This window comes from Grammomys surdaster, unplaced genomic scaffold (genome assembly GCF_004785775.1).
Source record: "Grammomys surdaster isolate TR1022 unplaced genomic scaffold, NIH_TR_1.0 125769, whole genome shotgun sequence".
Classification (NCBI taxonomy): Eukaryota; Metazoa; Chordata; class Mammalia; order Rodentia; family Muridae; genus Grammomys; species Grammomys surdaster.
Window position 1 is genome coordinate 51252 of NW_021620600.1, and position 14256 is coordinate 65507.

At 48.8% G+C, this 14256-nt stretch overlaps 1 protein-coding gene across 1 annotated transcript; it reads left to right on the top strand.

Annotated features, from left to right (window-relative positions):
• The first annotated feature begins 1430 nt into the window (after positions 1 to 1430).
• On the top strand, positions 1431 to 13740 carry Napsa (napsin A aspartic peptidase). The gene is made up of 9 exons (XM_028788994.1): positions 1431 to 1692; positions 8527 to 8662; positions 8737 to 8860; positions 8996 to 9114; positions 9660 to 9859; positions 11742 to 11864; positions 11962 to 12106; positions 12471 to 12569; positions 13433 to 13740. Exons 1-9 carry the CDS (start codon positions 1619 to 1621, stop codon positions 13670 to 13672), a joined length of 1260 nt encoding a protein of 419 aa, XP_028644827.1. The 5' UTR covers positions 1431 to 1618; the 3' UTR covers positions 13673 to 13740.
• The last annotated feature ends 516 nt before the right edge of the window (positions 13741 to 14256 follow it).

A 14256-nucleotide genomic window follows, 5' to 3' on the forward strand; every position in this document is an offset into this window, starting at 1 on the left:
CAGATGAGGTAGATGTTAGAGTGGGCCAACTCAAAGCCCTGGATCTGGGTCTGGGAGGTAGCTGAGATGCTCAGTCTGCCAGCTCTCCTGCACCCACACCACCAGGGTGAGCTCTCCATCTAGCTCACCCAGTGTTACAGCCATCAAGGGATAGAGCTAGCTCTCCTGCCCCCTGGTCCTCAGGGAGAAGCTCACCCTTTGCCATACCAGCAGAGCCAGCTGTGTTGTGCTGCCCAGGAGCAGTACGGGGCCAGCTTTCCTGCCTGCTGCAGGTGCTGAGGGGGGCAGAGATTAAATTTTCTTTTACGATAGTTTTCATGTAGCCCAGGCTGACCTCAAACTTGGTCGGAGATAACCTTGAGCTCTTGATCCTCTTGCCTCCGCCTCCCGTTGGTGGGATTACAGGTGTGTAGCACTGTGCTAGGCAGCTCTCCCGTGCATGTGCATCTGGAGGCCAGGGGTCTGTGCCAGGTGTCCCCTCCATCACCCTTCACCATGTTTTTGAGCCAGAGTCCCTCACTAAACCTGGAGCTTGACTAGACCAGCTGGCCAGCGAGGCCCCTGGGACAGATCTAGCTGTATTCCCCAGAGCCAGGACTGCCATACATGGCACAGGCTGGCTTTTTATGTGACTGTGGGAGCTGGGACTCAAGTCCCCACACTTAGGTCGCAGGTGCCTTCAGCAATCTAGGCAGTGGTTCTCAGCCTTTGCAATGCTGTGACCCTAAAGGGTACAATTCCTCATGTTGTGGTGACCACCAACCATAAGACTATGTTGTTGCAACTTTATAACTGTAATTTTGCTACTGTTATGAATCCTAATGCACTATCTGATATGCAGGATATCTGGTATGTGACCACAAAGGAGTCATGACCCATAGGTCAAGAACCATTGCTCTAAGGATCACTTGAGCTCAGTAAAGTCATGAGACCTTGTTTCAAAAGAAAAGGAAGGCCGAGGAGACGGCTCAGCAGGTAAAGGCACTTGCCACCATGCCTGTTGACCTGTGTTTGACTCCTGAGACCCACCTGCAGAAAGGAGAGAACTGACTCCTGGAAGCTGTCCTTTTTCCTTTGAATTCCTGCTGTGGTATGGGGACACACACACACACACACACACACACACACAGGAATAAACTAACTAATTAAAATGTATAAAGAGAGGGAAGTCCCTTCTCCCTAAAAAAAAGGTCAAGAATAGAAAGAGTGAACATCTTGAGAAACTGACAGAGCCACCCATATAGGCCAGCATATCTCTATTGTAACTGAGTGTCTCCTCCCAGACCCTTCACAAACCTTTCCTGTCCCTCCCTCTTGCTCAAGAAAAACTTTGTGGTTAATGAGTTTCAGAAAAGTGAACTGAAAGTCAAAAGTAAAAGCCATAGAGGGACAAGAAAGGGGTGGGTGCTGGGTCTGCCCTCACTACTCTCTCCAAGGTGCAAGCCAGAACCAGTGAACCTTAGCACATACACTCAGCACATAGCTCAAACACACACACACACACACACACACACACACCACTTCTGTGTTCCAGTAGGTGGTGGGGCGTGAACAGGGCGGAGTCTCAAGGGGAAGAAAGGGACCACAGGACATCTTGGCCCAGCCCTAGTCCCCAGAGATGTCGCCACCACTGCTGCTGCTGTGCCTGCTGCTGCTGGGAAATTTGGAGCCTGAGGGGGCCACACTGATCCGGTATGGGAACCCCCACACTCACTCCTGACAGATTCCCACCGCTTGTCCTTTAAGACTGAGACTGGCCTTGGTGCCCCAAGGTTCCATTTTTTTCAGGGTCCTTAGATTTTACTCATTTGTGAGTGTGAGTGTGAGTGTGTGTGTGGGGGGAGGGGTGGTTCTGTGAATGTGAATTCAGCTCAGGCTCAGGTTGTGAGGTTTTGGCTGCAAGCATCCTTACCCTCTGAGCCATCTTAAAGGCCTGGATCACAAACTCTCAAACTGGGGTTTCTACTCTGAGACATTCAGCATAATATCTCCTGTTAGGAAAAGTAATGGCTCAAGACCCCTAAGACCAAGTTCTCAGAACGAAGGAAATTTATTTGTGACAAAAGGATGGAGAACAGGAAATGAGAGACAAAGACAAGAGATAGAGGATAGGGAGAAGGGAAAGGAAGCAAGAGAGAGGGAGGAGAAGAGGGGTATTTGTCCTGGAGTGGAATAAAGGACTACCTCTGGATAGAGAGGAGACAGATGTGGCCCATAGGCAAATGGAGGTTTGTAAAGACACAAGGGGAAACCCTGTGCTAGGATGAGGAGTTCAATTTTAATTGGATATGTTAATTAGGTGAGCCAAACGAGGCTTTTGTTTGCTGGACCTTGGAAGTCAGCCTAAGGAGGAGGAAGTGGCCAAATAATGGGTTTTAGCAAAGCGAAAGGAATGGGAGAGAAGAGGAAGGCATCCCAGAGCCACGCTTGCCACACTCAAGCTGCCCAGGGTCCCTTTGTGTCCTAAGACCCCACACTTTTTGGTTGTTTTTTTGTTTGGTTGGTTTGGCCGTGTCCAGACTTGGTCTTGTGTAGCCCAGGCTAGCCTCAAACTCCATATGTAGCCAAGAATGACCTTGGACTCCAGGTTCTACTGCTTCCAGCTCCCAAATGCTGGGATTCCTGGGAAGGGAGCCTTGGGATCTGTGCTATGTAAGCGTTCTACCCACTGAGCCGTATCCCTCGCCACAGCCACAGCCCCATAATTATTTTTTTAAACATACTGTCTCACTACGTAGCCCTGGCTGTACTAGAACTCACTATGTAAACCAGGCTGGCCTTGGACTCAGAGATCCTCCTGCCTCTGTCTCTCAAGTGCTGAGATTAAAGGTGTGCACCACCAAATGAAGTCTAATATACTCTTTTGGCTAAGTTATGTGAGGCAGAAAGGCTGAGTTCAAGAGTATGGAGACACTATCTGAAGAAACCAAGAGCTGGGGCTGTGTCTCAGTGGGAGAGCATTTCTCTAGTAGACACCAGGGCCTCTATTCGATTCCCAGTACCACAAGGTAAAATACCTCTGGTTCTGAAGCCCAGGATTACAGACCCCTCCTTATCCAATCAGGATACATGTTGTCAGGAGGGTCCCTGGACCTGAGGCCTGGTGATCAGGCTTTGAGGCTCAAGTCCCCTCCCTGATTTTCTCTTCGTTTCTTGGAGACCTATCTCTCTGGTCTGGAAACTTTGATATGGCCAGATTCTCAGTGTCTGAACATACCTGTTTCAGGGAGGCCTCCCTATGAGTTACCCCAACGTCTTGTCTCTGATTCTTCTCAAAATGTCTCCCTTCTTTTCCTTTAGCATCTCCCAACTCTTGATGGGGCGCCCGCCCTTCCAGAAAGCATTTCCTGCTGCCACACTCTAGTCATGCTGGGGCCTCTTCAGGCTGAGTTTCAGGGTTGAGCTGGGGTGTAAGGTTGAGTAGTGGCCAGAGAAGACTTGTTTTTTGTTTTGTTTTAAATCTACTTATTTATTGTGCTGTGGGGTATGTGTGCTGGCTCAGCAGGTGAGTGGAAGTCAGGGGACAGCTTTTGGAAATAGTTCTCCCCTTCTGCATCATGGATCCTAGGGCTAAACTCAGGCCATCAGACTGGGCAGCAAGTCCCTTACCCTTTGGGGCATCTTACCAGTACTGATTTTCTCTTCTTTTCTTTCTTCCTCCCTCCCTTCCTTCCTTTCTTTCTTCCTTTCCTTTTTTTTTTTTTTGACTCATGTAATGCAGACTAACCACAGACTGGATCTATAGCTCAGGATGAGGTTCTGATTCTCCTGTGTCACCCGTTATAGGTGTCTACACCACGCCTGACTTATGTGGATACCAGAGTTTCCTGTATGCTAGGTTAACTCCATCAATTGAGCCACAACCCCAGCCCCCTTTAAACTGAATTTTGAACCCACCATGCCACAGATTTCCAAGTCCACGCCAAGAGCAGTACATATAGGATACCAGGTCATTCCTGGACATGCTACATCCCAACACACTCTGTCCCCAGGAGAGCGAACCAGGAGACCTACATTTGAGCCAACCTCTAGGTCAGGGCTTGGTAAACACTCAGCTCAAGGGCCAAGTTCAACATATCTTCAAACAGCTTTGCAATGGAATCTTAAAGAAGCCCCACCCACTCATTTGCACTGTGGCTTTTGCTGATTTCCTGTCATGTAAATGAGCTGTTTTTTCTATTAATGTATTTATTATATAATTTACTATTCATTTTGCTACATCCTGATTACTGTCGCCACTTCCTGGTCCCCCCCCCATAAAGTCCCTCTCTTCATCCCCCTCCCCTATGTGCTGGTTTTTGTTGTTGGTGGTTTTGGGTTGTTTTTTTAAAACTAGAAAAAAATGTATGAGTATTTGTGCCTTGTCTTAGGATTTCTACTTACTTATTTTAGGTATATGAGTATCTGCATGTATCTGTATGAGTATCTGTATCTGCATGTACACCTGCATGCCAGAAGAGGACATCAGGACTCATTACAGATGGCTGTGAGCCACCATGCAGTTGCTGGGATTTGAACTCAGGACCCCTGGAAGAGCAGTGAGTGCTCTGAGCCATCTCTCCAGCCCCAAATTAATAAACCTTAAAGTGAAAAAATAGTTTTTAAAAAGTTTTTCTTTTTTTTTTTTTTAAAAAAAAAAGATCAAAGTTCAAGCTTCTCTAAAATATTCATATCTCTCTAAAATTCCAAAGTCTCTTTACAAGTTCAAAGTCTCAACCATGGGCACCTGTAAAACCAGAACAAATACTTTCTTATTCTGAGAAGAGACAGGGCACAGTCCCAAGGAAGGCAAAACACAACCAAACTCTGACAATGCTAAGCTCAGTGTCGGATGTCTGGAACACATGGTCTAGGCTCCAGAAGGTGTGTCCTACCACACGCAGCTCATCTCTGAGGCTCAGGCAGGTTCCACTCCACAGCTGCCGCCTCACTTGGTGGTCATCCATGGTATTAGCACCTTTAAAATGCAGGGTCTCTGCAACTGGCTACATCTGCACAATGTCAAGCCTTGGCTGCTTTTCATGACTGCTTCATGCCTTCACAACCAGAACCACCTTGGAAACGTTTACACACTGCCAAGTTTGGCTCCCAGCAAAAAGTATAGCCTTAGCTACCTCTCAAGCATAGCCTTAGCTCTCTCTCAAGCATAGCCTTAGCTCCCTCTCAAGCATAGCCTTAGCACCCTCTCAAGCATAGCCTTAGCTCCCTTTCAAGCATAGCCTTAGCACCCTCTCAAGCATAGCCTTAGCACCCTCTCAAGCATAGCCTTAGCACCCTCTCAAGCATAGCCTTAGCTCCCTCTCAAGCATAGCCTTAGCACCCTCTCAAGCATAGCTTCTGTGTGTTGAACCTGAGGAAACACTTCCCAGAAGATTTCATCTCAATGATTCTGGTTCCTTCTCTTCCTCTTCCTCCTTCTCTTCCTCCACCTCCCCTTCAGCAGAGTCTCACTGTGTAGTCCTGGCTAGCCAGGAACTCTGTATAGACCAAGCTGTCATTGAACTCACTGACATCTGCCTACCTGACGCTCGACCTCTGATGTGGCTACAGGTGTGTACCACCATGCCCAGACCCTGGTCTCTTTTTAATTAGTGCTAATTTCTCAGCTCCATCTAACCGGGATCAATTGTTCCAGCAAAGCAAAGTTTCCCTTTGGTAGTTCTTAATTTAAAACTATCACATACGTGGCCTTGATAGAATTTTTAAGGTATTCTCTCTCTCTCTCTCTCTCTCTCTCTCTCTCTCTCTCTCTCTTAAAAAGCATTATTATTATTATTATTACTATTATTATTATGAATTGAGTGCTCTATCTCCATGTACACCTGCACGCCAGAAGAGGGCATAGGATCCCATTACAGATGGTTGTGAGCCACCATGTGACTGCTGGGAATTGAACTCAGAACCTCAGGAAGAGCAGCCAGTACTCCTAACCTCTGAGCCATCTTTCCAGGCCCCTCTCCAACCATATGTTAAAAATAGCTTTATTCTGTAGGCCAGGGTGGTTTAGAACTCACAGAAATCCGTTTGTATCGTGGATTGTATGGGGATTAGAGGCTGATGACAAGCTATTTGGCTACCCGTCATCAGACACCACTCAGAGGCAGAGGCAGGAGGATTGCTGCAAGTTGGAAACCGGGCAGGGCTATATAACAAGCCCTGGTCTCCCTCCCCACGCCACTGCCCACCCCTACTGATCCAGTCGGTCAGATCAGGCTTCATGCTGAGGTTCTAGAAACACTGGTGAGGGCCGCTGTGGGGGAGCAGAGGCTGCTCTGAGTCTGTTCCACAGAAGAGCTGGCCACCTGAACTTGCCGTCTCTCCCGTCAGACCCATCCTTACTGAGCATATCTCCCCATCAAATGCTGAAGGTTGTTAAAGGCGTGTCTAGAGCTTCCCTTGCTCCCTCCGTTCCTCTTTTAATTCCTGTCAGTTTCTTTCTTTTTACCTTCTCTTTGTCCTGCTCTTGTGGTACTGAAGACCAAACTCAGTCTTGTACATGTCAGATAAGTACTCTACCACTAAGTCATGCCCCAGCCTCACACTGGGGGATTCTAGGCAGGGGCTCTACCTCCAAGTTATTTCTTGTTTTGTTTTTTTTTCTTTCTTTCTTTTTCTCCAAGTCATTTCTTAAGAGCTCTTTTTATTTTTATTTTTAAATTACCTTTTAAAAAAAAATCTAAATTCAGCCAAGCAGTGGTGGCACATGCCTTTAATTCCAGCAGTCAGTAGGCAGAGGCAGGTGGATCTCTGTGAATGCAGGGCCAGCCTGGTCTACAGAGTGAGATTCAGGATAGCCATGGCTACTTAGTGAAACCCTGTCTCAAAACAAACAAATAAGACCACCTATAAACCAACTTTATTTACCTTTTTTCCACGTGAATTTTGCATGTTGCTGAGAATTTTATAACTTTATTTTTTATTACATTTATTTATTGTCCATTGGCAGGGGTCTAAGGACAACTTGAGAAATCGATTCTTTCCTTCCACTATGTGCCTCTGAGGAGTTAAACTCAGGTCACCAGGCCTGGCGGCGAGCACCTTACCCGAGAGCCGTTCATTCCAGCTGGCATGTTAACTGTAGCCTCCCTCATCAGTATGGCGGCTAGCATGCTGTCCTGTCTGTCATACTGTAAAGGCTCTGGCGTTTACATCCCCCTCCCCCAAGCAAGGGGAACAAAGTCCCACTGTCATGCTTGAAGCCCCTGAGAATTCACATTGCAACAGTAAGCTTTTGGTCCTCCCTCCCCTGGACAAGGTCCACGTAAAGAATTGTCAATGCAGGGCTGGAGAGACAGAAGGCCCAGTGGTTAAGAGCACTGGCTCCTCTCCCAGAGGGCTCAGCTCTGATTCCCAGGACTCACATGGCACCTAAAGACAGTCTGAAACTTCGGGATCTGACATCCTCGTCGGGCCTCTGCAGGTTCCACACGTGTACACAGTACACAGATATACATGCAGACAAGGCAGCTATACACATAAAGTCTATATCTTTAAATCTCAAAAAAGAATTGTTAATGTAGTATGAAATCAGGAATTCCTTTTTTTGTTTCTTCTGGCAGTGCTGGGGATTGAATCTACAGCTATATATAAGCTAAGCATATATATACAAATATTTTATGTATTTTTTTTATATTTTCTATATTTTTGTTTTTTGTTTTTTGGTTTTTTTTTTTTGAGACAGGGTTTCTCAGTGTAGCCTTGGCAGTTCTTGAACTTGCTCTGTAGACTAATCTGGCCTCTACCTCCTGAGTACTGGGATTAAGTAAGTACTGCACTGAGTACTGAGTGGTGGTGTATGCCACCACTGCCTGACCTGTAATATTTTATATATACTTTTTTCATTAACTAACTTATTTATTTACTTTACATCCCAATATCTGTCCCTTTCTCCCTCCAGTCCCCCCCCACAGCTCTTCCCCCATTCCCTTCCCCTTCTTTGAGAAGGGTGAGTCCCCCCCATATTACCCCACTCTGGCACATCTTTTATATATACTTGTAATCATTTTTTTAATTATACGCTTATGTGTGAGTCTATGTGCCAGTATGTGCAGGTGAGTTCAGTGCTGGGGGAGGCCAGAGTGGGTGTTGGATCTTGAAGCTGGAGTTACAGGGGGTTGTGAACCATCCAATGTGGGTGTTGGGAACGGAGCTTAGGTTTTCTTAGGATCCCCAAGTGTCCTTAACCACTCACTGAACCATCTCTCCAGCTTCCCTTCCCATCAGCTTTGGGTGGGGGGCATCTTTGGACCCCACAGAAAATGCTGGTTCCTGGGGAACAGCTTACCTTAAGGTACATTGATAGTGACAGGTCTTTGAGTCCATACACTACCGGTCCTTTCTCCTGCAGGGCTGTGAAGCTGCCTTCAGCAGCACTTCCCGGTCATGATGGAGCTGCAGTCGATGGCTGCTCCTATGGACCTTGGGGATCGTTACGTTCAGGTCCTATGGAGGGCATGCATCTATCATGCAAGGGTCTCCTGAATGCATGGGTTTGTCACTGTTCTAATTCTCTCTCTCTCTTTCTAGAGTCCCTCTTCGCCGAATCCACCTTGGACACAGGATCTTAAGCCCACTGAATGGATGGGAACACAGAGCAGAGCTTTCTAGGACCTCCACCTCTGGAGGCAACCCCTCCTTTGTGCCTCTCTCCAAGTTCATGAACGTGAGTCCCAGCGCCCCTGTTCCTACTCGGGCGGCAGAATACCCAATTCATCCTGTGTTTTCTTGCGCCCCCAGACCCAGTATTTTGGAATCATTGGTTTGGGAACGCCTCCTCAGAATTTCACAGTTGTCTTTGACACGGGTTCTTCCAACTTCTGGGTTCCGTCCACGAGATGTCATTTCTTCAGTTTGGCCTGCTGTGAGTTCTCCTGAGGAAGAAGGCCAAAAGGGGTGATGGGAAAGGAGGGACGTGGCCTTAGTGCTCCCTAGGCTGTCCTCACAGGTGCTGAGTCTCCCATGCTCTGAGTGACGCCTATCTTATCTTCTGAATTAGGGTTTCACCATCGTTTTAATCCCAAGGCCTCCAGCTCCTTTCGGCCCAATGGGACCAAGTTTGCCATTCAGTATGGGACCGGGCGGCTGAGCGGAATCCTGAGCCAGGAGGATCTGACTGTGGGTGACTTCAGCCGCAGAAGACTTCTGTTTAGAACCAGAATCCACCACCATCTGGTTCAGGGGGAGTCTTGAGTAGACAGGCCCTGATGGGAGACAGGGAGGACATTATTAAGAAGAGGTGGATGCGGGGTGGGTAGGGGTGGGGGTGAGTCATGGAGGTGGGAGTTTCCTGGGCAAGAGTGAGTGTCCTAGGCAAGGAAAGGGGAGCTTCTTAGAAAGAGGTAGGGTCTGCTGAGAAAGGAGGTAAGGTTTCTAGTAAAGAGAAACCTTTCTGGTTCACTCCTTACCAAGAGGATGGGGCTTCTTGTGAAGGGGCGGGGCCTCTTGAGAAAGAGGGTGGGACTTCTAAAAAAAAAAAGATAAGAGGCTTCCTTTGCCGATAAGCATTGCCTCCTCTGAAATGGAGCTTCCTGGATGCTTGGGTGGAAGGAACGGGATGTAGACCGTTTAGATTCCTCACCCAATAGTCCCGAGCAGGATCTCAGCCATAGGAGAGGAATGTGTTTCTCGAAGTAACTGTTCTCACATCAATTTACCCCTAGATCGGGGGGATCCACAGTGCTTCTGTGACATTCGGAGAGGCTCTGTGGGAGCCCAGCCTGGTCTTTGCTTTTGCCCACTTTGATGGGATCCTGGGCCTCGGCTTCCCCACTCTGGCTGTGGGCAGAGTTCAGCCTCCGCTGGACGCGCTGGTGGATCAGCGGTTGCTGGAGAAACCCATCTTCTCCTTTTATCTCAACAGGTATTGTGTGGGAATTATCTCCATACCTGAGAGTGCAAATATGGCTAAAATCCCTTAAGGGACATTTACCCTCTTCCTAAGGTGTTCCGATACCTAGGCACCTTTCTACAGTTCACTCTGGGGAACCAATCAGTTTATTCTGCTTCCTTCCCAAGCATAAGCAAGGCCTTGTTCACAGTGCTGTGTGTGCTCCTCCCCCTAAAAGGCTGTCCCTGAAAAGCCTCCACCCAGCAGGGATGAGGGATTTCTGGTAGCTCCATAGATGGAGCCTCCCCCAGTCTTCCCTGGCCTGTTGACTCTAGCACCTCTCCCAGACCACTAGCAATGGAAGCAGAGTTGCCTAGGTGGAGGCAGCTGCATACTCAGGTGAGGACTCATGACCCCCTCAGCCCTCCACGAGGTGGGGAGGGCAGTCAGCACGGCCAGCTGAGATAAACTTTTGCAACAGAGCACAGCTAAACTCCAAAGATGGTGGTTGTTTGGCTTGGCACACAGTCACATCAGCAGCCCCAAGAAATTCCCGTCCAGAAGTCCTATTTATCAACACAGGAAGTCCAGTGGTCCTTGAGGGAAGTCAGCCTCCCAACACAAGAGCTTCTACCTGCATTCAGGAAAGTGCTTACCCAACAGAGAGAAATGAGAAGAAACCCCACAACTTAAGTAGCAACTCAAGACATAGCAACAAAGCTCCCCATGGGTTCACAATGCCCGAGATTTTGAAATCAAACGGGAAATTTCATGCCCATTCGATGAGTACTGCACTTAAGGACCCTTTCTTCAGCCCAAAGAGAGCTCACACTTCACTGGAGAGCCCTGCCTAGAGAAAGCTAGGGTCAGCCATTACTCACTAGCTTTTAGTAGGCACAACCTCATACTCAAAAGGCCATTCTCAGTATCAAACATGGTGGTACATGCCTGTCAGCCCAGCACATGGAGGATTAGGAGTTCAAGGTCATCCTTGTCTTGCTTCCAGTCCCCATATCTAGGACCCGGCTGTCTTGGTTAGGGTTACTATTGCTATGATAAAACACTATGACTAAAAACAAGCTGGAGAGGAAAGGGTTTATTTGGCTTATGCTTCTGAATCACTGGTCAACAAAAGAAATAAAGACAGGCACTCAAACAGACCAGTGTCTTAGTTAAGGTTTCTATTGCTATGAAAAAACACTCTAACCAAGGCAACTCTTATAAAGGAAAACACTTCATTGGAGCTGGCTTATATTTTAAGAGGTTTAGTCCAACACTGTCATGGCAGGAAGCATGGCAGCCTGCAGACAGACATGGTGCTGGAGGAGCCGAGAGTTCTACATCTTGATCCGAAGGCAGCAGGAAATGACAGTGAGCCACTGGGCTTGGCTTGAGCTTCAGAGGCCCCGAAGCCCACCCTAGTGACACACCTCCTCCAACAAGGCCACACCTCCTCCAACAAGGCCACACCTCCTCCAACAAGGCCACACCTCATAGTAGTACCACTCCCTGTGGGGACATTTTCTTTCAAACCACCACAGGCATGAACCCAGAGGCAGAAACAGAGGCCATGGAGAGGTGCTGCTGACTGGCTTTTTCCCATGGCTTGTTCAGCCTGCTTTCTTATAGAACCCAGGACCACCTGCCCAGGGGAGGCCCCACCCACAATAGGGTGGCCTTCCCACATCAATCACTAACTAAGAAAATGCCCTACAGGCTTGCCTATAGCCTGATCTTATTGAGTTATTTTGTCAGTTGAGGTTCCCTAATCTTCAGTGACTCTAGCTGGCATCAAGTTGACATAAAACTAGCCAGCACACCCATCTAAAAGCCAACTGGAGGAAGTCCCGTCCCTGACCACCTCAGAAACCGACAGACGAAACACCAGCCTCCTAACTACATTTTACTTCTGCAGGGATTCTGAAGGGTCTGACGGGGGAGAGCTGGTCCTGGGGGGCTCAGACCCTGCTCACTACATACCCCCCCTCACCTTCATACCTGTCACCATTCCTGCCTACTGGCAGGTCCACATGGAGAGGTAAGGAGCCTGGCCGGCTTCGTGGGGTTTGAGCTGAGGATTTGGATACCCAGGCCCTGCCTCTGATGACAGCTCCTGCCCTATCCTTCCCTCACAGTGTGAAAGTTGGCACAGGGCTGAGTCTCTGTGCCCAGGGCTGTGATGCCATCCTAGACACAGGCACATCCCTCATCACAGGACCTTCTGAGGAGATTCGGGCCTTGAATAAGGCCATTGGGGGATTTCCCCTCCTGACTGGGCAGGTGAGGACCACTCCTGGTGCTGGTGGGTATGCTTGGGAATTTGGTGGTAGACTGGTGGGAAGCTGCTGCCTAAGGGACAGAAGCAGGTAACTAGGAGGTTAAAAAAGAGGGCAGGTGGGTCTGGAGGTCTGAGTGATGGGGCAGAAGGCAGCAGGAAGAAGCCAACATGCTTTCCGGGTGGATAGGGGAGAAACATGTAGAACTGGACTTAATAGCAGAAGCCTGAATTACAAGATCTTTGGAGAGAAGGCCCTGAATACCTGACTGCCCAATATAAGCTGTACTCCAGGGCACTAGGGGGCCACCTAAGGCACCTGAGGAGAGCAAGAGTCACCTGCCTACCTTCACTGTTCTTCTTCCACAGTACCTCATTCAGTGTTCCAAGATCCCAGAGCTTCCTCCGATCTCCTTCTGCCTTGGTGGAGTCTGGTTTAACCTCACAGGCCAGGACTATGTCATCAAGGTAAGGTGGCTGACATAGTGACATCAAGTAACAAAACTGAACTTTAGAGGGTGGAGCTGGGGCTCTGACCCACCAGGACCAGGAATCCAACACAGGAATCTTTAGACAGGTTCCCACGGTGTAGCTTTGGCAGGCTTAGAATTGTTAATACAGACTAGGCTGACCTCAAACTCAAAGGTTCTGCCTCTGCTTCCTTCTTTTTTTTTTTTTTTGTTTTTTTTTTGTTTTTTTTTTTTTGAGGCAGCGTTTCTCTGTGTAGCCCTGGCGGTCCTGGAACTCACTCTGTAGACCAGGCTGGCCTCGAACTCAGAAATCCGCCTGCCTCTGCCTCCCAAGTGCTGGGATTAAAGGCGCACGCCACCACCGCCTGGCCTGCCTCTGCTTCTTAAGGGCTGGGATCAAAGGCCTGCCAGCACCTAGCCTGGACCTTGCTTTGCCTTTTCTATTCTCCCTTTCAAAAAAATTTTTGTTTATTTTGTGTGTGCACCCGCCCTTGACTACAGCATGCATATATATGTCAGAAGACAATTTATAGGAATCAAATTTTCTCTTAGTACGAGGGGGTCTGAGGATTGAACTCAGGTCGACAGACTTAGCTGCAAGCACTTTTACCAGCTGAGCCATTTCATAACTTCTCTTTCATTTCATTTCTTTCTTTCTTCCTTCCTTTAAAATGGAGTTTATGTGTGTGGCCTTGGCTGGCCTTGAACTCCCCACCCTCCTGCCTTTGTCTCTGGAGCGCAGGCATCATTGGCTGATGGCATCATGCCCAGCTAGAAACATTCCTTGTCCTCTTCTGGGTGCAGAGGGGACAAGCAAACCCGGAGCCTCGTGATACAGTGTCCTGTGTTGTCACCTTGCAGATTCTGCAGAGTGATGTTGGCCTCTGCCTGTTGGGCTTCCAGGCCTTGGACATCCCCAAGCCTGAGGGACCCCTCTGGATCCTCGGGGACGTCTTTTTGGGGCCCTATGTGGCCGTCTTTGACCGAGGGGACAAAAACATCGGCCCGCGCGTGGGACTGGCGCGTGCTAGGTCTCATGCAACAAGACGGGCAGAAAGAAGGGCTACGCAGGCGCAGTTCCTCAGAAGATACCCTGGTTAGGGTGCATGCACACAGGGCCACGGCAGCTATGCTTCTTTCCAATTAAAAAAAATCAATTTTCCATGGAAGGACATCATTTGAGTAACTTTCGGGAAGGGAAAATGAATGTTTGACCTCTAGAATTAAGGAAGAGAGGGGATGGAAGAGAAGCATCCCATTCTGCAGGGTGCGCGCCCGCGAGAGGTCCGGGAACAACAATCCCCATGAAACCTCTGGCCCCCACTGCCTGTAGTCAAAGGGCCGCACACCGCGGAGCATCACGGATTTTGTAGTCCTCTCCCTGTTGGCGTCTCGGGGGAGGCGGCCACAGCCACAACAAGCGTGGGAGGCGACCGGTCGCGATGACAGCGACAGGTGGCAATGGGGATTACATCGGTAGAGGGTTTTCCAGTCCTTGTTCTAAGGAAAGAAGTCACCATCCTACGAACTTGGAGATTCCAAGGCCCCTGGGTCAGATATAAAGGCGGAGCTTGAAGACCCTGGGTTTTGGGGAGCAGGGGCTGTCCCTCCTCCAGTGGTGATGTCACAGCCTCCATCTGCAAGTCTCTCGCTGCCCAGAGGTATGGGGGCACGGTCACTCTTCC

Bases quoted from the DNA above. Each gene is read 5' to 3' on its own strand.
- Napsa (XM_028788994.1), top strand. From the start codon at position 1,619: ATGTCGCCACCACTGCTGCTGCTGTGCCTGCTGCTGCTGGGAAATTTG. The intron at 9,860-11,741 runs GTATTGTGTGGG...TTACTTCTGCAG, and splicing joins TTCTCCTTTTATCTCAACAG to GGATTCTGAAGGGTCTGACG. The intron at 12,107-12,470 runs GTGAGGACCACT...CTTCTTCCACAG, and splicing joins TTCCCCTCCTGACTGGGCAG to TACCTCATTCAGTGTTCCAA.